General features: G+C 49.9%; 1 protein-coding gene across 4 annotated transcripts in view; it reads left to right on the top strand.

Annotated features, from left to right (window-relative positions):
* The first annotated feature begins 2,038 nt into the window (after positions 1-2,038).
* NINL (ninein like) overlaps positions 2,039-27,520 on the top strand; it is a 52,992-nt gene continuing 27,510 nt past the window's right edge. For all 4 annotated transcript variants that reach the window (XM_032770561.2, XM_075064551.1, XM_075064549.1 and 1 more), the window contains exons 1-10: positions 2,039-2,391; positions 5,593-5,797; positions 13,488-13,584; positions 15,726-15,901; positions 18,164-18,230; positions 19,276-19,466; positions 20,636-20,788; positions 24,568-24,735; positions 25,824-25,960; positions 26,173-26,313. In XM_032770561.2, the coding sequence (XP_032626452.1) occupies positions 5,615-5,797; positions 13,488-13,584; positions 15,726-15,901; positions 18,164-18,230; positions 19,276-19,466; positions 20,636-20,788; positions 24,568-24,735; positions 25,824-25,960; positions 26,173-26,313 (1,313 nt within the window). In that variant the 5' untranslated portion in view covers positions 2,039-2,391; positions 5,593-5,614. The remainder of the gene's footprint in view (positions 2,392-5,592; positions 5,798-13,487; positions 13,585-15,725; positions 15,902-18,163; positions 18,231-19,275; positions 19,467-20,635; positions 20,789-24,567; positions 24,736-25,823; positions 25,961-26,172; positions 26,314-27,520) is intronic.

Below are 27,520 nucleotides of genomic sequence, written 5' to 3'. Positions count from 1 at the left end.
TAGCAGGGAGGATGTTCCCCCAGAGCCCCCACGGGCCTGGCACCTACCAGTAAGTCGGTGGAAGCTCGTTGCTCTTTGAACTATGTCCTATTAGCAAGGTCTTTGGGGGGAGGTTCCCTCAGTGCCCCCAGGGGCGGGAACCCCCAGTAATTAATCGGTGTAGCGGGGGATTCCCTCAGACGCCCCCACGGCTGGCACCCAGTAGATTATCAAGTGTACAGCGGGGGGAGTTCCCTCAAGAGCCTCCCCCAGCGGGCGGAACCCAGTAATTATCGGTGTACGGGGGGGATTTCCCTCACCCCCCACGGGCTGGCACCCCAATAATTAACGCCTACGGGGATGTTCCCTCAGATGCCCCCCCACGGGGCTGCACCCCTGTATCGTGTAGCGGGGGGATGTTCCCCTCAGTGCCCCAGGCTGGCACCCCCAAGTATTATCGTGTAGCGGGGGGATTTCCTCAGAGCCCCCCCCACGGGCTGCACCCCCCAGTAATTATCAGTGTATGCGGGGGATGTTCCCTCAGAGCCCCCCTGTACCACCACGGGCTGGCACCCCCATAATTATCAGTAGGCGGGGGATGTTCCCCTCATAGCCCCCCTAGGGGCGCCCCCATAATTATCGCGTAGCGGGGGGATGTTCCCTCAGACCCCCCCAGAGGGCGCACCCAGTAATTATCGGCGAAGCGGGGGGAATGTTCCCCTCAAGCCCCCCCCAGGGGCTGGCCCCCAGAATATCGGTGTACGGGGAGTTTCCCCTCAGTGCCCCCCCAGGGGCTGACCCCATAATTATCGGTGTAGCGGGGGGGATGTTCTCGACCCCCCACGGGCTGGCACGCCCAGGTAATTATCATGGTAGCGGGGGATGTTCCTGCAGAGCCCCCAGGACCGGCACCCTTCATAATTATCAGTGTACGGGGGATTTCCCCCCTCAGAGCCCCCTTCTCTATGGCTGGCACCCCCAGTAATATCGTGACGGGGGATTCCCGCAGACCCCCACGGCTGCCCCAGTAATAATCAGTGTGCGGGGGAGTCCTCAGAGCCCACCACGGCCCTGCACCTCCAGTATTATCAAGTGTACGGGGGGATGTTCCCTCAAAGCCCCCCACGGGCTGGCAACTCCCAGTAATTAGCGTGGAGCGGGGCGGGATGTATCCCCTCAGAGCCCCCCAGGGGCTGGCACCCCCAGTAATTTATCAAGTTTGGAAAGCGGGGGGGAGAAAAAAAGGGTCCCCCCAAGCCCCCCCCCACGGCTGCACCCCATAAATTATCAAGTGAGCGGGGGAGTTCCCCTCATAGCCCCCCCAGGGCCGGCACCCCCAGGTAATTATCGGTACGGGGGGGCTTCCCCTCATGACCCCCCAGGCTGGCTAACCACCAGTAAAATATCGGTAGCGGGGGGAGGTTCCCCTCAGAGCCCCCCCACGCTGGCACCCCCAGTGAATACAAGTGTAGCGGGGGGAGTCCCTCAGAGCCCCCCCACGGGCTGACACCCCAGTAATCATCAGTGTAGCGGGGGGGATTGTTCCCCTCAATAGCCCAGGGGTGGCCCCCAGTATATCGGTTTAGCGGGGATTTCCACTCAGAGCCCCCACGCTGGCACCCCGTAATTATCAGTGTAGCGGGGGGGATGTTCCCGCCGAGAGCCCCCACTGGCTGGACCCAGTAATTTATCGGCGTAGCGGGGGGGCTGTCCCTCAGAGCCCCAGGCGGCACCCCCAGAAATTATCGGGCACAGCGGGGGGATGTTCCCTCGGAACCCACAGGGGATGCGCCGCCAACCCCGCTAGACAGACGCCGCCCGCACGAAGCCCCCTCGCCCCTCGCGCAGCCCCGACTCGGCCAGCTCCCGCCCAGCTGTGCCGGCAAGCGGGCCGCCGGAACAAAGTCGGGGCCGGCGTTGCGTCGCTCTCCGCCCCAGGAGCGCGGGCACGCGGCCTCCCAGGCCCCTTTTGCGGCCAGTGCGCTGGAGCGGACCCGCGCGCATCCGCAGGCCGAAGGCGGAAGCCGGATAAGAGAGGCGAGTCCGGACAGCGAGGAGCGGGAGGCCGGGCAGGAAGCCGGCCCCTCAGGCCCGCGTCCTCCCCGTCCCGGCTGGGCACCTGCCGGCACGCGACCGGGTCAGGGTTCCGAGCGCCCGGAGGCGGCAGTGAGGGGCCGCCCCGCACCCCGGGGCGCTCCGGCGGGGAGCCGCTCCGGAGTCACTGCCGGGGGGCCTGAGAGGCGGCTTGTGCCCGGGAATCACCCGCTGCCCCTTCCCTCGCCCGCCCCCCGCGGCCTCCCCCCCGCAGGAGCCGAGGAGCCAGAGGCCCGAGAGCGCCCAGATACCCCGGTGATGGGCGGCAGCACCAGACGCTGAGATAGGTGGGTGGGCGCGACGTTACCTGCAGCTGAGGTGGGTTCCAGCGTGATCTGTGTTGTGGCTCAAGTGACTGGGGAAGAGGGTTTGTTTGTGCAGTACATGTGCGTGTTCACAGCTTGTATTGCTGTCACTCCCTATTGACCATCAGATGATTTCAGGCCCTACTCTTACAGCCCCCCTTCCCCACTGGGGGACCCCAGGATGTACCTGGGGATCCACGGCGGGACCAGGGCTTTGGAAAGAGCGGTCTTAGCTTGCTGCAGCAGAGGCAAGTGAGAACGCAGAGTAGTTTGGTTTTGTGAGTGGTGTTTTGTGCAGTTTGGTGACAGGGCAGTTCTAGCCTCCAACTTTCCATCCCTCGTGTCTTTGGAATGCGGTGGATTCTCTCACTGTGGTGATTACAGCCCTGAGGTAGGTTGTGCCCGCAATCCTTGAGTCTTGTCTCTGTGGAAACATTGCTGCATCTTTAAGGATGTGTAAGCCTAGCTATTGTTCAGTACAATTGCTCTGACTTGTTTTCATGTTAACTCTTTGATCAGTGCTTCATGCTCCCTCCAGAAGGTGGAATGTTTCTGCCCCATTCTGTGTTTTCCCCATGCCTTGCCTGAATGGAAGGGTCCTTAGAACGCAAGGACATGCCTTGCAGTGCGAAGCTGGAATGTGTATGGTGAAAAGAAATGATCTATTGCTGAGATTGCTTGTCCGCTTGATTCCTTTGTGAACTGTGTCTCAACAGGGTCAAAAATGGCTAGTGTGTATGTGGAGGGGGGGGTAGTCTAGTTCCAACCCCATTACACATGGTGCGCTGGGCCTCTGTACACTAGGAAGCTGACCCACTGCTGATAAATGAAATCAGCAGCAGGTCCCTGAGAATCAGAAACAAAAATGGCTTAACTGTCAGCAGCACTTGTTAAGGGTAGGTCACTTCACTAATGTAGAGGGACCCTAAATTGCTTTGGTTTTGTCAGCTTAAATTTTCCCTTTTCTTCCTTCTATTTGACTGTTTTGCACTGAATTTCTTTGTAGCCTCATCTCTGAGTCACTCCTATTGACACAATATTGGCTCCTTTGTTCCCACCTCTAGCTTCATAGTTGCTATTGCCTCTGTAGAAAAGCTTCAGTGGGAGGAGAGGGAGGGTGGAAAACAGTCCATGTAAAGGACAAGATGCCAGGAGAATTCCAGAGATTTCAAGGTTGGCAGCCAAAACAGTCAGTGCTCATTTGGTTTCTTTTAATCCCACTTCAGGCTCTGACCTGAGAGTTTGTGCTGAGTTATGTGGTGGGTGTGTGTTTGCCTTTTTTGCAGATAAATGTACACAGCTGTTGATGAGTATCCTGGGCAGTCTGGCAACCCTCTTCTCACATCTAGCATGTGAAAGGGGGACACCTCTACTTGTTTGTAGGGACAGGAGCTGAATGAGACTGAAGTTGCAGAACTATGGAAGTTTCCCTTATTTCCATGGTAAATCTGATTTTCCTTAGTGTGAGTTTAGAGCTCATTAAGGTCTGGATTGTGCCACCCTTACACACATTGAGTAGTATTTTTCTCTGTGAATAATCTGGTTCTATGAGGATACTTGCAGAATAAAGTACTAAATGTAAGCAGACACTGCGGAATCACCAGAAATGGAAACCGAAGTCCTTGATTTATACACGGAACAGGGACAGCCTGGACAACACTACTGTGTCATGCATCCCTTGTGTTGTTGTAATTGTCTCACTGTGCCCTGGTGCTCCCTGTTTTATTAGCCTGTTGTCTGTCATTGAATACTTAGACTGTCATCGCTTTGGTACAGCGACAGGCTCTGTTGTGATTGTGCAGTGCCTAGAACCATGTGGCTGGGTCATCTAGAGCAGTGGTTTTCAAACTTTTTTTTCTGGTGACCAGTTGAAGACAATTATTGATTCCCGTGACCCAACATTGCTGGGGATGAGAGGTTTGAGGTGTGGGAGGGGCTCAGGGCTGGGGCAGAGAGTTGGGCTGTGGGGGTTGCGGGGTGGGGCTGGGAATAAGCGCTTTAGGGTGTGGGAGGGGGCTCTGGGGTGGGACAGGGGGTTGCCATGTGGGAGGGGGGTCAGGGCTCTGGGCTGGGGGTGCAGGCTCTTGGGTGAGGCTTTGGGATGCTGTGATAGCCCAAGGGCGGAAGGAGGTGCCTTCCAGCTGTAGGGTGTTTCACCAAGGGAGCATTTAAACAGAAACTCTCTATCTGGGCACAACACAAGGTGTCTGTTGTGGCCCATAGAGCCCTTCATGATTTTGGTTCCTGCCGTGGTGTTGTGCTTGACCCTTTGGCTGGCATCAAAGCGGTGCTTTTCCTTGCTGTCCTGCCTGACCTCAGCCTAATGACCAGTCTCAGTGGGGATCCTAGAACCTCTCTGGTCCCTGTCCTGTTGTGTGGCGGCCATTTTATCTGCTTTTCCTCCTGAATCAGCTGTGTGGCCACGTCACACCATTGCAGTGTCTCTCCTCTGACTAGAAGATGGGCTGCGTGGAGCTACCCCTCCTCTCACCGGGCAGCCACCAGGAATGCTCTGTGAGTTGGCCCATCGTGACTGCACTAGGACCTTGCGGGTCTGGGCAACGCGTGTTACGTGTTTTCACTGTCTTGGGGTCTCCTGCCTGGCAGCACGAGGGGGTGGGGACTCACAGCACACTGTCTTACTTCTCTGTGCCCATGGTTCTCCCGGCTGCAAAGTCCAGCATGCTGCTGAGTACATGGGGTCTTGATTATTCTGGGGCCTTGCTGTCTGTGAACAGTAGGACAATGGGACCAGACTTTTCCCTTTCCCTGTCTCACCATCAGAGGTCACCATAGTCTGTGAATGAAATGTCTGGGACAGGAGATCTGAGGGCACCAGCTGCTACCAGTGCTGTGATCTCCTGTCCCAGGGATTTCATCCCGGTGCAGTGAAAGGGGAAGTTTAGATCCCATAGTTGTGCTATTCCGAGTGTTTCAAGTCCTGTGCATGGCTGTTGCGGAGGTAAAGTGGTTGTTTCTCCTCCGTGTTAGCATCTGCGAGGTTTCTGGTGGAGAATCTGGGTCGCTGTTGTCTGGAAACAGTCGAGTGTTTTTTGCTGTGATAAGTCTCCAAAGTTTTCTAGGGCAGAATGTTGCTTTGGGGTGGCTGGTTCTGTGGGGCCAGATGGGTAGCAGGAGGGGATAAAAGCCTTTCGTTTTAATGCCTTACATTTGCAAGGCTTGCTCATTCTGCGCCCTTACTGGCTCCCATCAGGTTGGCTGCAGTATGCTGTGGGATGGGCGAGGAAGCAGAGAACAAGTATGTGTCCCAGCTCAAGGATGTTTATAACAGCTGCGATACCACTGGCACTGGGTATCTGGACAAAGAGGAGCTGACGGAGCTGTGCCGCAAGCTCCATCTGGAGAGGCAGCTGCCAGTACTTCTGCAAACTCTCTTGGGACGCAACTGCTTTGCCAGGGTGAGTAGCTGTATGTGACTGAATGCAGTTACACGCTCCGCTGTGCAAAGGTTAATTTATTTCAAAGAGAATGTGAAAATAAATAAATGAAACTCAGAAAGTTCTTAAATACCACAGATTAGTACAGGTCTCTCTGTACCTAAAATGCCGGAATCCCAGCTGGCATGAATCAGTGCGGGTTCTTTTGACTTTAGCCGAACTATGCACTGATGGACACAAGTTCAGACTCTGGCCCGGGACTGTGTAACTGCTGGCAGGGGTCTGTAGGTGAAGTGGAGCAAACTGACTTAAAAGAGGCAGAATGAAAAGCTTGTTGGCTATGAATAGTAGAGCTGTGCGGTTAGGTTGACTGTGTAGATCACATGCTGTTGGAAAGCACTTGGGCTGGGTTAGGCCCTGTATTATTTAATGGCTTTGTCCCAACTCTTCTTGTTTTAGAAACATTAACATCTGTTTTTGTGGGACTTGGGCAAAAGTGTGGACGCCTTTAACCCAACAACAGATTGTCTTGATGAGAGAAGTTCCTTACCTGAGTGCTCACCTGTGCCATAGTGCTTGGCTGCATGGAGAGGAGGGGGGCGTTGGCAGCTCCAGGGACTCCTGCTGTGCCTACATGTGCCTACTGTGGGGTTCTTACACCTTCCTCTGTAGTACCCAGCACTGGGCACCGTGAGAGATGAGATGGGGGAAAGATGGCTTGTGTCTCCTGCCCTGCTGCACATGGCATCCAGGACCCAGCTGCTCCTGCATGTAACACCCCTGCCATTCCAGCTCACACCAGTTCAGTTCCACTGCTGCTCTTCTAGCTGCCCCTGTTGGGGCAGTGCTAGTGGGAGGAGTACTGGGGCTTGTCTACACATAAAGTTATACTGGTCCAACTATGGGCTTGTCGACTCTACAGACCTAGGCTACGTAGCTTTGCTGGTAGTGTCCCCTCGAGGGGAAATGCAGCATAAACCCACAGGAGGAATTTTCCCCACATAGCTACCCATCTCCCCGTAGGATGTTACCTATGTGACAGAAGTGCTTTTCTGTAGGTCTCGTTGTGGTTACACTGGGCGTTTTGCTGTCATAGCTCTGTTGGCTGGGGCAGGGGTGGTCCCCATGTTCCTATCGACAGACTTATGCTGGTAAAACTTTACAGTGTAGATGAGGCTTTAAAATGGAATCTTACCATCAGTGTATCTAACCTAGTACAAAAGACTGCGTGGAAGGACTCCTACATCAGGACAAACATGGTTGAGTCAGTTAAGACTTGATCCGGAGGCAGTTACGCTCAAGCAAAATCAGCCCATCAAAGTGAAATGAGTGTCCACCTGGGACTGCAGCAATGTAACTAAGGGCTTGGCTACATTAGAAATTTCAAAGCGCTGCCGTGGCAGCACTTTGAAGTGTGAGTGTAGTCAGAGCCGCAGCGCTGGGAGAGAGCTCTCCCAGCGCTGCACGTAAACCACATCCCTTACGGGTATAGAGTGCAGCACTGGGAGCCGCCCTTCCAGCGCTGCCGCCCTGATTACACTGACACTTTACAGCGCTGCATCTTGCAGTGCTCAGGGGTGTGTTTTTTCACACCCCTGAGCGCGACAGTTGCTGCGCTGTAAAGTGCCAATGTAGCCAAGCCCTAAACCAGTGCAAGCAGTGTGAACGATGCCTCTGCTCCCTGCTCCCACCCATGTTCTCCTTCAGGACTGCCTGGCTCGGGAAAAGGATAGGATCGCAGAATACTGTCACTCTAATCTCTTTAGAATTGAAGCCACTGATTCCCAGTGGATCTGGGACAGTCCCAATGGGCCTGATCCAAAGCCCGTTGACGTCAATGATGTTGCTTTATTGCCTCCTGTGGGCTTTGGATCAGGCCCTCTCTAGAGCATCATGTTAGCTCAGCTAAAGAATTGCAATTGTTGGAACTCTTGTGAGGAGAGGGAGGAAGGGAGAAGAAAAAATAGCAGATTGCTTTATACTGGGGTAGGTGGAACATGCTCCCCCTCTTGCCTCCCACCCCAATCCACTTCTCCCAGTGTTTTCTTGTGATTAAAATGCTATGCTATATTTTTCATGCTGACAAAAGCATCATTAGACTAAACGGTCCAGTCAGTTTATGAATGGCAGTAGATCGCCATCCAGCAGTCAGTCACACTTCCCTGCAATTGTGCGCAGAGAAACTTGGGTTTCACTGAGGGAAAAGCAGGAGTCAGAAGTCTGGCTTCCACAGCAAGCTGGCGGGGAAAAGCTCGGTGCGTTCCAGGCCTCTGGGTTTCCTCCCGGCAGTTATACATTCCTTCCACCTACGCCTGTGATCAGGGTGTAGTGAGATGTGGGAGCAGAGGCGCCAGGGTGATATATGTATGCTGGAGGCTTTGACCCTCTAGGGGATAGCCGGGGGGGACTGTCCCTGAGAGACACTAGAAAAGGGGGTGCAGTTTAGGAGCTACTTAATGCAAGAAATGAGGCCATCTTATGTGCGTCACTTTGCCCTGTTTTCTGCCTCTACGTGAGGTGATTCAGGCTCTCTGAGTCAGCTCCTTCCTCGGGACTGACTGACACACTGCTCTGGCAGAGTTGACCTTTGCCTGTATGTTTTGTCTGTCTGTCTGTCTCTCTTGCTGTTTGTGTCTTCTCTCCTTCCCTTCCACCTCCCCCAAATCTGTCTGTCCTCTTCTCCCTCCTTGCTGTCCCCACTTCACATGGTTTTGAAGCGAAGTCCCGTTTTCCTCCTGTGTTGGTGTGGAGGGGGCCCTACACGGTGTGCATTTAAGTCCCTGTTAAAGCTCTGCTTCTGTCATGCTGCCTACAGCAAATCTAGCAGATTTATATAAAAGAACTCCCTGTTGCCCTTCCCCCAATCTGTCCATCCTTGGCATGAGTGCCTCGGGCCCATGGGCTGTGTGTCCTCCAATGGCTGGAAACACCTTGTGTCTCGTGGGTGCTGGCATAAATGAACAACGCTCCTGTGATGCTAGGTTTGCTTCTGTAAAACTTATCTCCAGCTGGAGCTCTTCTTCCTGCTCTGCAAGCACAATGGTAGTGAGGGCTCTGCAGGCAGCATGGAGAGCAGCGCCCCGTGGGAGCCGTTCCCGTGGCCCGGAGACAGAACCGTCAATGTGGTGAGGGCTGTGACGGTGGGACGAGGAGCCAGGGTTACAGACTGTTCGGTGGCCTAACGTCTCATTTCCTTGCTTCTGTAGCCTTGTGTCAAGTATGGTGTGTGGGCTGGCAAGGGCAAGCTTGGCTGCTTCACAACAAAGTTTTTTCTGCCTACATTTCCTTAGTTTTCAATTTTTTTAAGCAGAGGATGAGGGCTGGTCTGGGGGGGGAGCTGTTTGTGAGAGGGGCGTGAGTAAGCTGCTGACAGAGAAGACTTTATCCCGAGGCAAAGATTTTATGTGTCTGCTCTGCTGACATGCTCCTTTTCTGGGCTGATGAATGAAATTAAGGGACATTACCCAGTGTTTATTTAACAAAAGTGAAGATCTCCTCCAAACCAATCCCTCACCCAGTTTTTGTTAGAAGCCCTGCTTTTCAAAAGAGACAAGCGGACAAAAAATGATGAAGCTGCCACAGACCAAGCTCAACAAGAAATCGATTTGAAACTCTTCGTATAAAAAATGGGTGAAAACCAAAACTTCATAGACAGACAATTCTATCTAGGGCAAATAAACGGTGACGCTGTATAGTTTCACAGTGAAAGGCCACCTCCCCAGAAAAAAAACTAGTAATTTCTACCACTTTTCTTAGGACCTTTCAGATGCAGTTGTAACTGTGGCATCAGCACCCCCAATTTGTACGTGATGGGTGGAGAGACAGACACACACCACATGTTTTCTGAGTGCTGGTGGTGCTAGGCGGGTTAGGCCAGCTTCTCCGTTACAGGTTAAGAGGAGAGTCAGATGGTGTAGGGCCTAGCTACAGCTGTGTAGAACTCAGGGCAATAGCCTGACGTGTTTGAAGTCCGCGCTACAGCTCCCATTAATTTCAGTGGGGTCACGATTTTGCCCTAGGGTTTTCTTCTTGCAGGAGATTGTACAAACTGGCTTTCAGTGTTGGTGTACCTGAGTTTGCATCCCCTGAGTTTCACTCTTGAGTTCAAACAAACGTAAAGCTAGGATGAACTGAAACTTTCATGGTTTCAGCGCAGAACCATGAATCAGTCTGGTGCCATTTTAAATAGGCTCCAGGCTTGTGAACCTTTTGATAGGTTTGGGGTAAGTTTTTTGGAGTCTGTAACAAAATCTGCGCTTCTGAATTTTCCCGCAGTTGTTGGGTGATTGTTAGTGTTTTCCTTTTTTATAGGTATCCCCAAATCATTGTAAACAAAACTGTTAACTTCTGATTGGCTAATTATCTCAGCTTATGAAAAGTAACATTCCAAAGATGCTGACTTGATTTGCCTGCGGCGAGGACTGAGAGAGGAAAGATAGCTAAACAATGATATCACATATGGGTTTGGGTTTTTTTAAACCATTGCAAAACTTTTGGTTACATACATTTGCTCCCTGTTCAGTTCAAGGAAACAGATGCGTTTTCTGCTGTTATCAGCAGAAGAGACAGAGGTATAGATGGATTATTATTTAATTAGAATGGAAGTGATCATAAAATGATATATTTCATGATTTTGAGGAAAGGAAGGAGTGAGAGCAGCATAATAAGGACAATGGACTTCAAGAAGGCTGACTTCAGCAAAATCACAAAAATGGTAGGTAATGTCCTCTGGGAAGAAAATCTAAGGGATAAAGGAGTTCAGGAGAGGTAGCAGTTTCTCAGAGAGACAGTATTAAAGGCACAATCGCAAGCTAACCTGAAGTGAAGCAAAGGTAGAAAGAATAGTAAGAGGCCAGTATGTTACCATTAGGAGTTCTTTAATGACCTGAGAATCAGAAAGGAATCCTACAAAAAGGGGAAACATGAATGAATTGCTAAGGAGGAGTATGAAAGAACAGCACAAGCATGTTGGGACAAAATCAGAAAGGCCAAGGCACGAAGTGAGTTATACCACGCAAGGGTCATAAAAGGCATGAAGAGGTTCTTGAAATACATTAGGAGTAAGGGAAAGATGAAGGAAAGTGTAGGGCCTCTACTTAGCTGGGAAGGAGAGCTAATGACTGACCATGTCAAGAAGGCTGAAGTGTCTAATGATTCTTTTGCTTCAGTTGTCACTAAAAAGGGCAAGAGTGACCAGACACTCAACACAGTATTAACAGGGGGAAAGGAATGCAAGCCAAAATAGGGAGAGAACAGATTAAAGAATATTTAGCTGAGTTAGATGTATTCGAGTTGGTGGTGCCTGATGAAATTCATCCTAGGGTAGTTTCAGCTGGTTCCTAATCTTGGAACTGTTGGCAATTATCTTGGGAAACTCACTGGGGGTGGGTGAGGTCCCAGAGGACTGCAGAAGGGCAAATTTAGTACCTAGCTTTAAAAAGGGGAACAAAGCGCAAACCTGAAATTATAGAACAATCCTCTTAATTTTGATCTCTGGAAAGATACCAGAACAAATACAGTCATTTTGTGAGCCTAGAGGATTATAAGGTTATAAAGAATTGCCAGTAGGAATTTGTCAAGAACCAATCATGCCAAACCAACCCAATTTCCTTCTTTTGACAGGGTTTTTGGCCTGGGAATAGGGGAGAAGCAGTAGATATGTTATATTTTGAGTTTAGTAAGGTTTTTGATGCAGTCCCACAAGCAAACTAGGGAAATATCTAGATGAAATTACTGTGAGGTGGGTGCACAACTAGTTGAAAGAATCAGTGTAGTTATCACTGTTGAACTGGGAGGGCGTATCTGGTGGGGTCCTGCAGGGGTCAGTTCTGCGTCTGGTATGTAAGACACAGAAGATAATTGTCACACTCTACTCAGCACTGGTGAGGCCCCAGCTGGAGCACTGTGTCCAGTTCTGGGCACCACATTCCAGGAAAGAGGTGGATAAATTGGAGAGAATCCAGTGAAGAGAAACAAAAATGATCAAAGGTTTAGAAAACTTGAGCTATGAGGAAAGGTTAAAAAAAACTGGGTGCGTTTAGTCTTGAGAAAAGCGAACTGAGGAAGAACCTGATACCAGTCTTCAAAGATGTTAAGGGCTGTTATATAGCAGATGATGATCATTTGATCTCCATGTCTGCTAAAGGTAGGACAAGAAGTAATGGGCTTAATCTGTAGCATCCCAGGACAGGAAACTGGGAAGGTTTAGGTTAGCTACCAGGAAAAACACTCTAACTACTCCGGGAAGTTCAGCTCTGGAACAGGCTTCCAAGGGAGGTTGTGGAATCCCCATCAGTGGAGGTTTTTAAGAACTGGTTGGACAAACCTCTGTCAGGGAGGGTCTTGGTTTACTTGGCCCTGCCTCCATGCAGGGGGCTGGACTTGATGGTTTTTTGAGGTCCCTTCCAGCCCCACATTTCTATGATTCTATGAATTTAGTTGCTCTCTCTCACACTTTCTCTCTCTCTCTCTCCAAGTATGTCAACGACTGTCTTCTGTTTTACTTTAATTGCATGCATGTTTGAACATGATCAGTTTGCTAGTGTGAGATCTCTGAGAACATAGGGATGCTCTGATGCAAACACAATGCATTTTAAAAAACTGCAAGGATGGAGGGGACCCAACATGTTTGTGGGGATTGGACTGAGGGGAAAGAGCTGAATAGCTAGTTCTGTGTCCCAGCAACTAGATGTGCCCATATTTGTTACTGCATCTAACAGCAATGGAAGTACGAAATGCTTCTGCTAAAATGACCAGATGTGAAATAGTGTGCTCTATTAACCTTTTAAATAATCACTGTAGAACATCCGCGTTAACGTTCCCTTTAGATAGACGGGTCAGTGAATGCTTCTCAGAACTACTGTTTCAAGCTGTTTGCTTCTGAGATATCTAGCAGTAATTCACATTGGGAATGTTTTGTTCTCAGCATCAAGGGCTGAAAGCTACGAATCTGGAGTGCAACAGGCAGTAGGGGGTGAATTGTTAGCAGGTTCCACAGAAAACACCATGCTCTGCTTATGTACTCTTTAGCTTCAGTCAATATTTAGTTGTATGTATTATATACTGCTACGTGTATTGTGGTAATGCCTCTGAGGCTCAGTCAGGATCAGACCCTGTTGTCTATATATGTAGCATTGCAATTTTCCTTTGGTGTTGGCTTCATTAGGGAAAAGGTGTGCTAGCCAACGTGTTAACACCCTAGTGTAGACACATCAGATGCTAGTTCTAGCAAGATGCCTGTCCAGGATAAACCCTTGACTCCCCCAGGGCTTACTGTGAGCAGCTAATGCATCTGAAAACTGACCTCTGCCTTGTCTGCATTAGGTGTTAACTCCCGTTCTCTAGCATATGTTTTAAAACACCCTGTTTTTCCTTAGTGTAGCCGTGGCCCCTGAGAAGAAGCGCTAGTTATCATGCATCAGACTGAGTCCAAGTAGCCTGGTATCTGATGCCTAAGACAGAGGAAGCCAGTGGGTCCCAGACAGTACAGGTCCCCACCCAACGTCTCCTATCAGACACCACGGTAGCTGAGGCGAACCCCCAGGTTATCTCTGATTGATGGAGGAGGACAGCGCACTGCTTCTGCATATTGCAGGCTCCCAGCAGAAGTACGAAACAAGGCTTGTGAGTCTGAGCTGAATACTAACGACCGCCCCAGGTGTCTGACCATAGGCCCGATGTGCGTATTCAGCCTCTTTTCTGTCTCCACTAGGTTAACTTTGAAGAGTTTAAAGAAGGGTTCGTGGCAGTGTTGTCCTCCAACATTGACCTGGGCATTTCCGACGAGGAGAGCAGCTACTTGGAACCAGGTGCTGGGAGACTTTGCAGCTGGTCGTTCGGGTTTTTCTTCTGCTGCCAGCTGAAGGCCTTAACTGCTGGTGCATCTACGAATTGCCAAGACAGAGAGGAAGGATGGTTCAGTGGTTAGGGTTCTGGCCTGGAATGAGAGTCGTGGGTTTGATTCCCTGCTCTGGCACAGTCTCTCTGCCCCAGTTCCCTGTCTGTAAGACGGGGCTCACAGCACTGCCCTACCTCCCTGGGGTGTTGAGGATAAATCATTAAATACGGTGAGGTGCTCAGATACCACAATAGGTCCTTCCTAGATCTTAAGGGACCACTGTGATCATGTAGTCTGACCTCCTGCACCTTATTTCTAGTCTGGATTTGTCAATCTTCAATTTCTAGCTGGTAGAGGTTGTTAGACCTCTGTCTTCTAGCTTGAATATCCCTTTTATTATCCAATTTCTGTTCCCTAGGTAGGCACTGGATGATCATGTCACCCTTTCCTTCTGCCTTTGATAAGCCAAGTAGATTGAGCTGCTTGAGTCTTTCACTAAAAGATTGGAAAACATGCCTTATAATGGTTGTCGTGGCTCTGTTCTGAACTCTCTCCAATTTATCAGCATCCTTCTTGAATTATGGATGCCACAACTGGACACAGCAGCCTAGTTGGGGTTGCACCAGTGTCCAAGACAGAGGCAATGGTGGGGCCAGATCAGTACCTAAGACAGACAGTTTTCTAATTGTTACGCTTTCTGGCAGGGTGGGGTGAGAATTTTGCACTGAGTGACCTGGCAACTTCAGCAAAGTGAGGGCTAGCAACAAAAGGGTTAATTCAGGATTGTTAAATCCCACTCATCACGTCAGTACTGGGCTTTTCCAGACAAATATCCTCTGTCGGTACCCTGCCACCTGCCCAGGTGATTCCTTTCTGGGATGGCAAGGGATGCAGCAGGGTCTCAGAACATGCACAGCTTTAGGCTGTATGTGTCACATTAGCATGCCCAGCTGTTCCTTGGTTTTCCTTGTCGAGGCAGGACTGGATACACACTGTGCCATACACTAGTCAAATGGGCAACGGAACCACGGTGTGTGAGACTGGTGGAGCACAGCAGGACATGAGCTTTGACACTCTCCCACCCAGTGCATGAGAGCGAGGATTGTTTAGAATGGGGGAAAAGGTTACGTCTAGAAGCGGTGGGCTGGAAGCACGAATCACTGGGGACAGTTGTCTGGCCTGTGTTAGTCAGACAGGAGGTCCGACTAGATGGTCACATTGGTCCCTTCCAGCCTGGAAATCTCTGGATCACTTAATCTTTCAAACACTGGAATACTCTTGTAATAGGGCTGGGAGAATGGCCTCGGGGGTAGGGCACAGAACTGGGGAGACAGGCTTCAGTTCCCAGCTCTGCCCTAAACTTCCTGCATGACCTTGGTCCAGTCGCTTAATCTACCCTGTGCCTCACTTCCCCCTCTGACAGGTAGGGACTGTCCTTCCCTACCTCGCTGAGTGCTGTCTGAATAAAAACCATTGTGAAGCTTTCAGGTGCTGCGGTGGTGAGGGCTATGTGAGGACCCAGAAAGCTAGAATACCGGAGAACACAAGCACAGCTGAGTCCAGCAAATATCAGCCTCTACAATTTATCTTGCATATCCTATACTTTGTCTCCCTCTGGTTACACCATATATAGAGGTTTGAGTCTGCTACCTGCTTACGTGCTAACACGTGGGTCTTTGACTCAGGCAATAGACACCTGCATTAAGATCCTGAGGTCCCAGGTTTGGTCCCTGCACATGATGATGTGATCAGGGACACCATTACTCAAAGCTCGTTGCTGCTTAAATAACAGCTGAAAGGGGGAACTATCTCTCTTTACTTGGTACATGTGTGAATCCTAATGGGGGAAAGGGCAGAATGAGTCACTCTTCAGACTGGCCATTCTCTCTGTGTCCTAATAGAAAGCTATTTGGCATTTAGAGGAAAGCAAGGGAGAAATGCTGTAGTTCCACAGTGAAAGTCACTGTGGCAGGAGCCGTCTGTATTCTCAGTGTGAGCTGCAAGATCTTTTTTTTTGTTTGTTTGTTTTATATAAGCAGCAGAGTTTGAAAGAGAATTTGTCTAGACGTCTGTGTGTCCCAGACTGAGACTGATTTTTTTTTTCCCTCCTAGCTGTCCCAGATGATGTCAAGCCCAAGTATGTGAATGGCGCTAAGTGGTATGGCCGCTGGACAAAGCCAGAGTTGCAAAAAACCGAGGTGGAAACCACCAAGTATTTACAAGATCAGCAACTTAAAGCCAGTGTGAAAAGTCAGCTGAGACGCTCAGCATCTCTAGAGAGTGTGGAGGTAGGAATGACTCATTCCCCCGCTCTTTGGAGCAGGCTGGCCAGATTTAACTCAGCCTTCTTGCTTGATTGCAAATAATGTTTAAACAAAAGGCCGCATTCATGGTGGTATCACCTGTTCTGATGGGTTGCCTGTGGCAATCCTTGAGGAGTGTCGATCTGCATTGGGTCAGCATGGGTTACAAAGCCACTGCTAGAGCGGGTCATAGGAAGAATGCTGCACAGGGGCCAGGCAGAGTTGATACAGGTGCCATTTGGACATTGGTATGGCACTCTGGGGGTCTCTCTTGCATGGCAGAGTCTACGTAGAGTCCCTGCCATTCAGAGCTGGTAGCCAGACGGCAATACCTTACCTCTCCAGTTACCCCCGTGGGAAGAGATTCCCCCTTCATACAGTGAATTAAACAGAAGAAAATAAAATTTATTGGAAAAACATTTATCTGATCCATGAAATGTCCTCAGCTGGAAATGTAATGGACGAAGGTCAGGGACATTCCAACCTGGCTTCCTCGCTGCGCCCGACCCCATGTCCATAGAAGTCACTGGGCACCGTAGTGGGGCTCAGGAAGCCTGAGTGCTACTTCTGACACTGGGGGAACAGGTCAGTTCCACTCTCGGGCCTCCCTTTTCCCATCTCGCCCTGTCCTGTCCTGTCCTTGTAGGATGCCAGTTGTTCAGGGCAGAGGCTGTCTCTTGCTTCCTACTTACTGCAGTGGTGCCCTGATGGTGCTTCTGTGATACAAATAACCATTAAAGTAAGAGCAGGTCACCCTGTAAGAGCTATTAACAGGGGTTCTAAGTAAGTTAAACTATTGCACCTAGGACCCGATATGGATGTCATGCTTCAAGACCCATTTAATGCGCAGGAGCTTTGCCACTCTTTGTGGGACAGGAGGATCGGCCTGGGGTTGAGAATGCAGGTTGTCATTGCTTGTGCTCTCTCCAGGGAGAGCTCTGGTTAATGAAAAGCAGCTGATGAGTCAGCTGGATGCATTATTTTTAAAGACAATAACAGAATCTAAGAAAAGAAATGTAGATTGCTTATATCATGCTGCTTAGAACATGCTGCTTTATGAGACAACTCTCTCTTAAAATAAAAATACAGGGCAAGGAGAACATGAACACACTCATCCTTGGATGGAAAACTATTTTGAGAGAAAACAAATGTTACCCTCCCCCATGGCCGAGCTGCCCTGGTGGTCCAAAAATGCAGCGCCATGTCTTGGCCCCCGTCCTGCAGGCTGGCCTGCATGGGTGGATCCCTGCACACAGTGTCTGCCCCCCCGAGCCCTGCTGGGGGTGGACTCAGGGCCCTTCACTTAGTTGTTTTGCTCTGGTGTCTGATTTCCTTTTAGAAGAACGGTTTTGTTCTTTGTTGTTACATTCTTCATGTCCCACTGTTACATCTGTTGTTTTTGTAAGTTGCCTTAACGGTCTTTTTTTTAACATAAAAAAATTGATCAGCAGAGACTGGCTTGAGTGTAGGGAAAAAGTGATTGAAGGCTTTACAAAGAGCATTTGTCGAACACTACATTCTTTTAAAGTGGCTCCGTGTGTTCCCTTGGTCTTACCCCACGGGAAGTAAGTGACCAGTCATTTCTGAGCCCAGTGATTAGGTGCTGTAGGACCCAGATTCAAGTCCCAGCTCTGTTGCAGACTCCTGGTGTCTTGGGCCAGTCACTTAGCCTCTCTGTGCCTCAGTTCCCATCCATACAAGGGGGATTGTCGCCTGCCCAGGGTGATGAGGATAAAGACATTAAAGGCTGGAACATGTAGTGATGGGGGCATATAAGCACCTAGGGAAGAGGGATGAAATAGGGCTGGCTCTTCAGAGAGCTGGCGCTGAGCCCTTCTGAAAATCATGTGTGTCTTTAATGTCTCTTGAAATGGGCACCCTATAATTGAGGGTCCCATAATTACTAGTTGCTCTTGATAATCTTGTCCAGAGGTGGTAGAACTGGTCAGTATAACACCCTTTAATGCAAAACAGTGAGTTAATAACCTGGTCTTTCATTGGTGAATGTATAGGGTTGTGGAGCTGTGATGTTACAGATAAATTATCATCAAGGCTTTGCATATTAAATGTACAGCTAAAAATAATAGATGAATGATCACTTTGGATTTGATAATAGCACTTTTAAAAGGTTAACAGTCTCTGATGACTCATGTTAGCCCTTCTCACTTACCCTAAATCACAACCCATTTTTCCACCCACCAGAATTTCTCTATGATACTTAATCCTGTTCGCACATTGTTTCTGCAGAGCCTTAAATCAGATGAAGAAGCGCAAAGTGCTAAAGAATCACAGAATGAAATGTTAGCGGCACAAGGTAGAAAATCAGTGCTCCTCTGTGTAAAATGCTTTGGGGTTAACAGGCTTTCTGATTGTTTCTGGCTCAGATCCTTTGTGACTGGAAACCCAGTTCCCCCACCTGAAGAGGGGGGAGGGATAGCTCAGTGGTTTGAGCGTTGGCCTGTTAAACCCCGGGTTGCAAGTTCAGTCCTTGAGGGGGCCAATTAGGGATCTGGGGCAAAATCAGTACTTGGTCCTGCTAGTGAAGGCAGGGGGCTGGACTCAATGACCTTTCAGGGTCCCTTCGAATCCTGTGAGATAAGTATATCTCCACCTCCATATATATAAGAGCTGACCCTGCGTTTGATTCCCATCTCCCAGGAGGATCTGTTGGGGGGGGCTCCTTTTTGCAACATTGGTTTAGAAAAGACCAACATCATACTTCGCTTGTAGACGCAACTCTGTTCGAGGTGATGCTATGGTGATCTGAAGTGCAGTGAGCTTTGACAGGCTTCAGTTCTTCCTACAGCTGCTGTGTTAATCTTCTAAAAATGTCCAAGATGAACTCCTGCTATTTAATTAGGGAGCCCAGAACTGATGAAAAATGAAGCGCGCTCTCTCTAATTAAGGTTACGACTACCTTTCTAGTCTAATCCAAAATTTAATCCCAGTCACCTTTTAGCTTCGATATCTTTGGTGCGCTCAACGATACATATGATTTGTGGCCAGAGAATTTTCTTTGGCAAAGTTTGGAGTTGAATCAGAAGCATCTGATTTAAGATTCCTGATGAGAAATTCTTAGGTTTTAAAAATAAATGCTATGAACACACCTGATCTTTAGAATACAGGATCCTATGGATGCAGCTTTTCTTTGCCAAAAATTGAGGCTTTAAAATAGTGCCATGGGACAGTACTTAGAGGACCTCATCCATCTCTCATTGGCGGCAGGGGAGAGACTCTCGTTGAGTTCGGTTGGAGTTGAGTCAGGCCTGTAGTGAGCTCTTCCTGGTGCGCCCCACATGCTCATTAGGGACAGTAGTTTCTCTTTGTTAGTATAACTGATGCATGGTTAATAATTTTAGGCCAAATGGGCACCTGGAATCCTGACCTTTTTGACAGCCCTCGGCGGACAGCCAGCCCTTGCTTTGACATGACGGAGGGTCAGATTCGGGGCATCTGGGAAGAACTGGATGTAGGGAACACCGGGTACCTCAGCAAGCACGAGCTGGCGACGGTCTGTAAGAATATTGGGTTGAAAGAGCTGGAGCAGGAGGTGAGTTGGGGCGGCATGGAAATGAGCCCATTGGGAAGGCAACCTGGTTAGTAAAAGCACATCATCAGGATAAAGGGCTTTCAAAAATAAATCGTGAAGTCTCCAGACACTTGCAGATATGCTTCAAGAATAGAGCCAGATCAGTAGCTGGTGTAGGTTGGTGCAGCCCCATTCACCTCAGCGGAGCTGTCTTGACTAGCTGAGGATCTGGTCTGTAATATTTATGAAGCAATTAACAGTATCCTCTTTAAACACAGAACCTAAATTCAGTACTGATTTCTACCAGCCATGTGACTCAAAGGGATTGTCTACTCATACAGTGCTGCAATGACGCAGCTGCACCAGGGTATCACTTTAGCGAAGATACTACTGACTGCCGGGAGATTGTCTCTCGTTGGCGTAGGTAATCCACCTCCGCGAGAGACGGCAGCTCTGTCAACAGGATTTTTCACACCACTGAGCGATATAGTTATGCTAATGTAAGTTTGTGGTGTGTACTTGGCCTGACATTTCTGCATAATCTGATCCATTTCCATCTGTGGGAAAAGAGTATTTTATTAGCCAATTAACAATGCACCTTCTGCTCAGTTTGGCCCCAGTCCTGCAGTGTGCTCCACACAGGCAGACACCTGTGTTGACAATACCGCATTGTCACAAATTCCTCTCTCTCCTGGGTATATAAACTAATGTATGACATGGAGTCAGCCCATAGTTGTCCTAGCCTAGTGGCTACATGGGGATGTAGGGAGGGTGGTGTAGCTAAAGCTCTGGAAGTCAGGAAATCTAGATTCTAGTCTTAGTTCTGTGAAGTAGCTGGTTTGCAGAGCTGAGCTCGGATTCCCCAGTGCATTTGTAAATACAATGTGATGACCTGTGTCTGGTGTGTATTGTTTTTATCCCTATTCCTCCCTAATTGGAGTAACTGATGTGGATTGCGTGTATCTACATGGAGTCACTGCACGCCTTTGTATTTACTGCAGTGTCTCTTTTGGCATGGAGAAGTGGAAGGGTTAATTTTGGCTTAGTGTAGATTCTGTTCCTTGTGTAAGAACAATAGGGAACGTTTTTTTGGTTGTTTTTTGAAAAAGATGTTGATTTCCAGTGAGTGTGTCTGGGATCTTGCATGTGGCTGATGTGTCTGCTGACTTTTTCCTAACGGTTTTCTGCAGGAACTGGAAGATTTATTTTGTAGGCTGGACAGAGATGGAGATGGCAGAGTGAGCTTTCAGGAGTTCGAACTTGGTTTGTCCAGCCACGGGCCTGTTTCTTTTCCTGTTTTTTCCACGCCTGTCAAACAGCCCAGGCAGCCGCAGGATCACCAGGTGAGTCCGGGGCAGGACTTCCAAGAGTCCTGGATAACTCCCAATGTAGGGCCTGGCTAGGAGCCTGGGAGCCAGTGGAAAGACTCCCACTGGCTTCCATGGGGTCTGGATCAGGCACATTCCAGTGCCTGACAAAACACAGTGTTCCGCATCAGATGCTTTCTGAGCAGAGTTCCAAGGAAAGCTCAGCTACCAGTGTAGACGGATTTGCCCCTCTCTCCTGCAAAGAAGGGCTGCTCTGCCTGATGTTTTACTGCTTACAGCCCCTCCTGGTCCCTGGGAAGCGGAGCTAGCCAGAGCTGTGTGCACTCCAGCCACACCCCTTCCCGTTCTGGCTGTGCCCTCACTCAGGTGCCCCTGCTGAGACATCCCTGTGCTGTGGGCTGGGAGTGGGGCTGGCACAGCGCCCTTATGCCAGTTCTGCACCAGCTGGGGCAGCCCTTGGTGAGGGTGCATTCTGAGAGTGGGGGCTTTTAGGCCTCTTACGCTACCAGACTCATGTCATGGGGCCTGAGTGTAACAGCCTCAGGCCTCCTGAGCATCAGGACAGATTGTGTCCAGCCTGGTGACGATGGTAAAGGTGATGCCTGGTACCCTCTCCACTCTCCACCTTTTATGCACCAACCCGGGCAGAGCACAGTTCCCGCTGTGCAGCCCCACATGTCTAATTAGATCCCTGTCCTGAAGGGCATGCCCTGAAACACACACGCTGCACAGCGTGGCAGGGCTAGCGCTGGAGTTGGAACGTCGCTCCTGAGTGTCTGGACTCTGTGTGAGTATTAACTGTGCAGTCTGCGTATTTCAATAGCGCTGTTCTCCTACCTGTCACGTGAGCAGTCTGTGAGCTGAGGGAGCCACATGTCAATTATGGCCTAGTTAAGTCAGTGGGTGGCTGGTACAGTCTCTCTCACACACACAATCTCGCTTCTCCTCACAGACCCATGGTTTCACTGCTGTGAAAAGAGTCTGGATTTTCAAGTAGTTTGTGCTGTCAAGCTTTGTTCCCAGCTGCTACTGGTCCTGGAGCTATTAATGCAGCTTTTGTTCAGCATGGAAGAGGCTCCTCGCAGTTGGTGGGTTTTGCTGATTGTTCGGCCCTGCAAAGATGTCTAAGGGCTAGTCTACACTGGTCGCGGCAGCGCTTTAACATGGCTTGTGTAGTCGAGGCAGAGCGCTGGGAGAGAACTCTCCCAGCACTCTAAAAAAACCACCTCCATGAGGAGCGCAGGTGTTTTTTCCACTCCCCTGAGCGAGAAAGTTGCAGTGCTGTAAAGCGCCAGTGTAGACAAGCCCTAATTCTGCCTTCTGCAGTGGAGGGCAGGGTGGGACGAGGGCATGACTCACTCAGCAGGAGTTAGGTGATAAAAGAGAAGTGTCTTGGGGGAAGAGAATCACTCGTCCGTCTCCCATCAGAAGCGCGTGGAAACCTTTCCAATCTCCCCAGTGTATCTGACGTGGTCCAAACTTTGCCCCTTACAGAGGAGCGAGTGCTGAGCGTGAAGGAAACAGGCTGTTCTGGTTTACGTTCTGCTCCACTTGCTCAAACGCTGCTTTTTGAGCAGTGTAGTGTCCTGTTGCCTCCTTGCTGCTGGAGTCCTTTCCTCGCTGCCAGGAATTTGGGCCACTTTCCCCACTGCCTCTGCTCTGCCAGAGCCTTTCCCTGACTCCTGTAGCTCCCCACTGCAGCATGGATGCAGCCTGCATTTCACCTGGCAGGTAGCTACCCAGATACTACACGGCTGTGCCAGTGGTGCGTAGTGTAGACACAGCCTACTAGCCTGTGGAGACCCCGGATATGTACTGGAGTTGCTAGGCCATGCTGAAGTCTCTGCCAGTGCATATTTGTGCTGTTGTTACTCACTGTATCCCTGCCTGTGCTGCAGTCACATCGTCACTTCCAAGGTAGATACGTGCTGACAGGCTCATCTAGCTGCCTCCTGTCTGACCGGAGAGAGAAGGGATGCCCTACACCACTGGAATGAAGAAATATTACTCCAATTATAATGTCAGCTTCAGGACTATGGGCCGTCCTGCCCTTCTATTGACTCTCGATATGTCTACAGCGCAATCCAAGATGTGATTGCAGCATCTGTAGACACAACCGCACTAGCCTTGATCTAGCTAGCTTGAATAACAATAGCAGTGAAGCCACGGCAGCGTGGACTAGCTGTTTGAGTATGTAGCAAGGGTGCCTGGCATGGTGTCAGGGCCCATGCTGCAAATTTACTGCTGTTTGAACTAGATCAGGTATGTCTCCATGTGCTACAGGCATAAACTCATGGGGAGAGCATCTCGCTAGTGCATGGAAATAGGCTTAGTCAATGTTTTCTTACTATAACAGCAATAAATATTTGACACTTGGTGCTTTTCATTCTCAAGGATCCCCAAGTGCTCACAAACTAACTATAGCACTAAAATGCAGCTACTTCTAGGGTGAAGACAATCAGCTGGCCCACTACATAACAGTGGGGGAAGAGTCAAGGAGACCAGAGGAAACCATTACTCTTTACAAATGGGCCATGAGATCTTTTGGCTGAGGATTTCGCTGGGGATTTCAGGGGATTGTCCGAGGAGTGTGGCACTACTCAACACAGGTGCCAACTTTTGTTGGTGCTGGTGGGTGCTTGTGCCCCCCCTGCCCCAACTCTGCCCCCTCCCTGCCTCTATTGGACCCCTCCCCAAATCCCTACCCCGGCCCCGCTTCTTCTCCAAGGGTGTTGGATTCCTCCTCCTCCTCCCCGGCTTGCCGCGTGAAACAGTTGTTTTGCGACGCAAGCACTGGGAGGGAGTGGGGAGAAGCAGGACGCAGCGGCCACTCAGGGGAGGAGGTGGAGTGGAGGCAGAGGTGAGCTGGGGCAGGGGGTGGGTTGGGGAGCTGCCAGTGGGTGCTCCTCACCCACCAATTTTTCCCCCATGGGTGCTCCAGCCCCAGAGTACCCACGGAGTCAGCACCTGTGCTACTCAACACGAGTAAGGGTATCAGAATCTGGCCCTAAGTGTGCCCTTTTAGCCACGCTTTTATTAGCTTACCCCAAGATGTTCCTGGCTCTGAAGAGATGTCCTGGCTATCAGAATCTGGTCCTTGGAGTAAATTGCACTGAGCTTAATTTGTCTGCCTCACATGTGCAGGGGGCTGGGTTGACCCATCAGGATCTGAACCTAGTTTTGGGGTTGTTCCATCACTCCCACACTAAATGAGTTCCACTTTATCTAGCGACTGACACTTCCAAAGTGCTCTGCCAAACGGACACAGCTGATTCTCCCTGAGACTTTGTGGTGTAGGCTGGTATCGTGATGCTCTGCTACCTCTTGGGAACTGACACACACAGCAAAGGGCCAGAGTTTCAAAAGTGGCCTCTAATTTTGCAGGGTTGGGTGCCCAGCTTCAGACCCCCCCAGGTGACTTCCAAGAGATGTGGAGCAGCCCCAGCTCTCCCTGAGTTCAGTGGGACCTGCCGAGCATCCGCAGCACCAAAAGTCAGGCTCTTGGTGTCCGAAGCTAAGCATTCAGAACTCAGTGAACCCAGAATTGGAGGGCGTTGGTGAGAAGTTGAGCCTGGGTGGTTTGCCCAAGATTCCATATCAATGTCACAGAAGCACCGAGATTGGAACTTGGGGCTTCCTGGCTCCAAGCACCTAGATCCTGCTGCTTCTCAGCTCAGAGGGTTTTCATCTTCTCCAGTATTTATTACATGCCAGGAGTCTGTTTGCAGGACTGAAGCATGTGTTCTCGATGCCTCAAAATGCCTTGCTCGGCTGACTTCTCAGTTGATTTCCAGGCTTCTGAGGAGAATGGGCTTAGAATTGCTACTCCGCCGTTACTGTCCAGCTACACGTGTCTGTATCCCTTCTCCTGCATCGATGACGGCAGCGGCTTTGCGAGTCCTGCGCATATACTCTCCATCTGGGCCCAGGAAGGAGTTGAAAACTGCAAGGAGATTCTTAAGGTTTTACACGTTACTTAATTGATTGATTTTAGAATTGCTTTTCTGGTGTTACTGCGAGCCCTCTGGCTTCCTGCTTATGGGGAATGGAGGGGGGTGGCAGATGCCAGATTTGCATTGGGGATTTCTATCATCTGTAGCCAAAGGGTAAATATCAGAGCGCCTCCTGATGATGGGCTGCCAGCCTCAGAATCGAGGGGGACTGTCTGTACTCAGGGGCATATACCACTTGTTGAGATGTAATTCCTTGTTCTCGGTCCTATATCACTATCCCTGTCGCACTCCAACAGAGAGGCAAGTAATTCAGCTTGAAACGTTACCACAGGAGTCACTGCTATTGGTGTCTCTTGTCTTGTACTTAGATTGTCAGCATCTTGGGACAGGACTGTCGCTTTGTTTTGTATTTGTACAGCACTTGGCGCAAGGGGTCCTGGTCCGTGCTCATGGCTTCTAGGCCCAAGCACCAGACAAATAATGTAGTAGCAGGAATAAAGATGTGCAAAGCTCTCTCTTCTGTTCCCTTGTCCAGTTGCTCATGATTTTGCTGAAATGTGGGCAGACATTGTCCGATTTTAGGACTGTCTGTTGTGGGCTGTGATCTGTTCTGCATTGCATATTTCTGGTGTTTCCTTTAGCGACCTGACGGTGGTTGGGATTGTGAACGACAGCGACCTCCTGCTGCTGATCATGTTTTGAATAAACGTCAGCCTTTGTCGGGTTCATGATGTGGAGGCCAGGTCCCGGCGTCTACAGGGCTGGCTTCATGAGCCAGTGATCTAGTGCACAGCAAGTGCTACTCAGTAAATGTTCTCTGTCAGACTGCTCTGCGGTATCTGCTGTGTGCACGTAGGAGAGAAAGGGTGGCTCGGTGGTTAGTGTGCTAACCCAGGACTTGAGAGAGCCGATTCCCTTCTATCCTGTAGACTTTGTGTGTGACCCAGGGCAAGTCACTTAGCGTCTCTGCTCCCCATCAGGAAGTGCTATTTCAGGTTGCAAGGTGCTCAGATGCTCCGGTAATGTGGGGGGCAGGGGGCAGTTGTGTACTCGAGAGAGAGAGAGAACTTCAGGGGGCTGTTCCTGGGTTTTTGCAGAGCCTGGATTTCAGCCTGGAGGAGAAAGTGAGCCTGGTGGAGCTGGCCATGGCCTTTGACAACGAGCTGATGGTTTTCAAGAGTGGAGTCCAGCATGCAGCCTTTGCTTCCTACAAACACGAACTGCACTACCTAGAGTAAGGCGGCTGCTCTTCCCTGTCCTGCTTGGTGGGAGGTCTCTGTACTAGAGCCGACAAAGGCTCTTCTTTGTTTTGGTTTCGGGCGAGGTGAGACGTGTGCCGGACGTAACTGTGTGTGGGCACTCGTGCGCTCCCCTGTGGGGGTGCTTCTCTCCGGACGCCAGGAAGCCTATTGTCGTGCTGTCAGCATCATCTGCCTGTCCTTGCAGGGCCCAGGTGGAACAGGTCTCCAGGGAGCGAGATAAGGCAAGGCTGGACTTGGAGAAGGCAGAGAAACGAAACCTGCAGCTCATTAAGGAAGTGGATGATCATCACATGGCCATGGAGCACCACCATGAGAGCAAACTCAAGTATGGGAGAGCAACCTGGGTACAATGTCTCCTGTGGATTGCTACACAGACAGCCAGACTCTCTGCTGATGTGAACTGGGTGCAGCTCCGCTGATCCACTCACTTCAGCGGAGCGTTGCCTGTTTACACCAGGTGTGGGTCTGGTGCTCACTGATTTCAGCATTAGCAAGTAACTTGCATGTCTTGCGGTATGCATGGTGTGCAGCCCCATTGGGAAGTCTTGTGCTGCCAGTAGGCTATGAAGATTTGAATAAGTTCTTAGCAATGTGACTGATGTTGACCAAAAACTCACAGGAGTTTGAGCACTTCCCCTTTATAGACTTTAAAGCCAGAAAGGACAATCATGATCATCTAGTCTGACTTCCTGCGTATTGCAGGCCACAGAACCTCACCCATGCGCTCCTGTAATAGACCCATAACCTCTGGCTGAGTTACTGATGCCCTCAAATCATGTTTTAAAGACTTCAAGTTACAGAGAATCCACCATTTACTCTAGTTTAAACCTGCAAGTGACTCATGCCCTATGGTGCAGAAGAAGGTGAAAAAAACCCAGGGTCTCTGCCAATGTGACCTGAGGGAAAATTCCTTCCCGACCCCAAATATGGTGATCAGTGACCCTGAGCAGGTGGCTGAGACCCAGCAGCCAGACACCTTTGGTATTTGAAGGGAAATGTAGGTATATTAACTCCTGTACCAGAGTGAGTTCCCTGTCTGAGGAGGAGCAGAAGTGATGCTCTAATAATGCTTTAATTGTTTGGGTTTTTTTTAAACTTCAAAATAAAATTCGACTTATTTTCTCATTGTCCATGTAATTAGCCATTTTCTTCCTGTCCTGTTTTTTTATTTATATATTTGTGTGTGTGTGTGTGTGTGTGTGTGTACACCACACCCCCCACACACCCTGCCCAGAGGTCTCTCTCACGTGTTTCGGAGATGGTTATTCATGGATGAGAGCAGGGGGAAGTGGCCATTTGAGATACAAGATGCGGATTTGGAGAAGGGGCTGGTCTAAGGCTCAGGGATCAGTTCCCAGCTCTGCCCCACACTCTGTGTGCCCTGGGATGATTCTCTGTTTCAGAAGAAGCAGCAGAGAATCCTGTGGCACCTTATAGACTAACAGAAGTTTTGGAGCGTGAGCTTTCGTGGGTGAATATCCACTTCGTCAGACGCAGGTAGTGGAAATTTCCAGGGGTAGGTATATATATAT

Source organism: Chelonoidis abingdonii, chromosome 3 (assembly GCF_003597395.2).
Source record: "Chelonoidis abingdonii isolate Lonesome George chromosome 3, CheloAbing_2.0, whole genome shotgun sequence".
NCBI classification, from domain to species: Eukaryota; Metazoa; Chordata; order Testudines; family Testudinidae; genus Chelonoidis; species Chelonoidis abingdonii.
The sequence above is the reverse complement of the archived record's forward strand: the minus strand, read 5'-3'. Positions and strand labels throughout refer to the sequence as shown.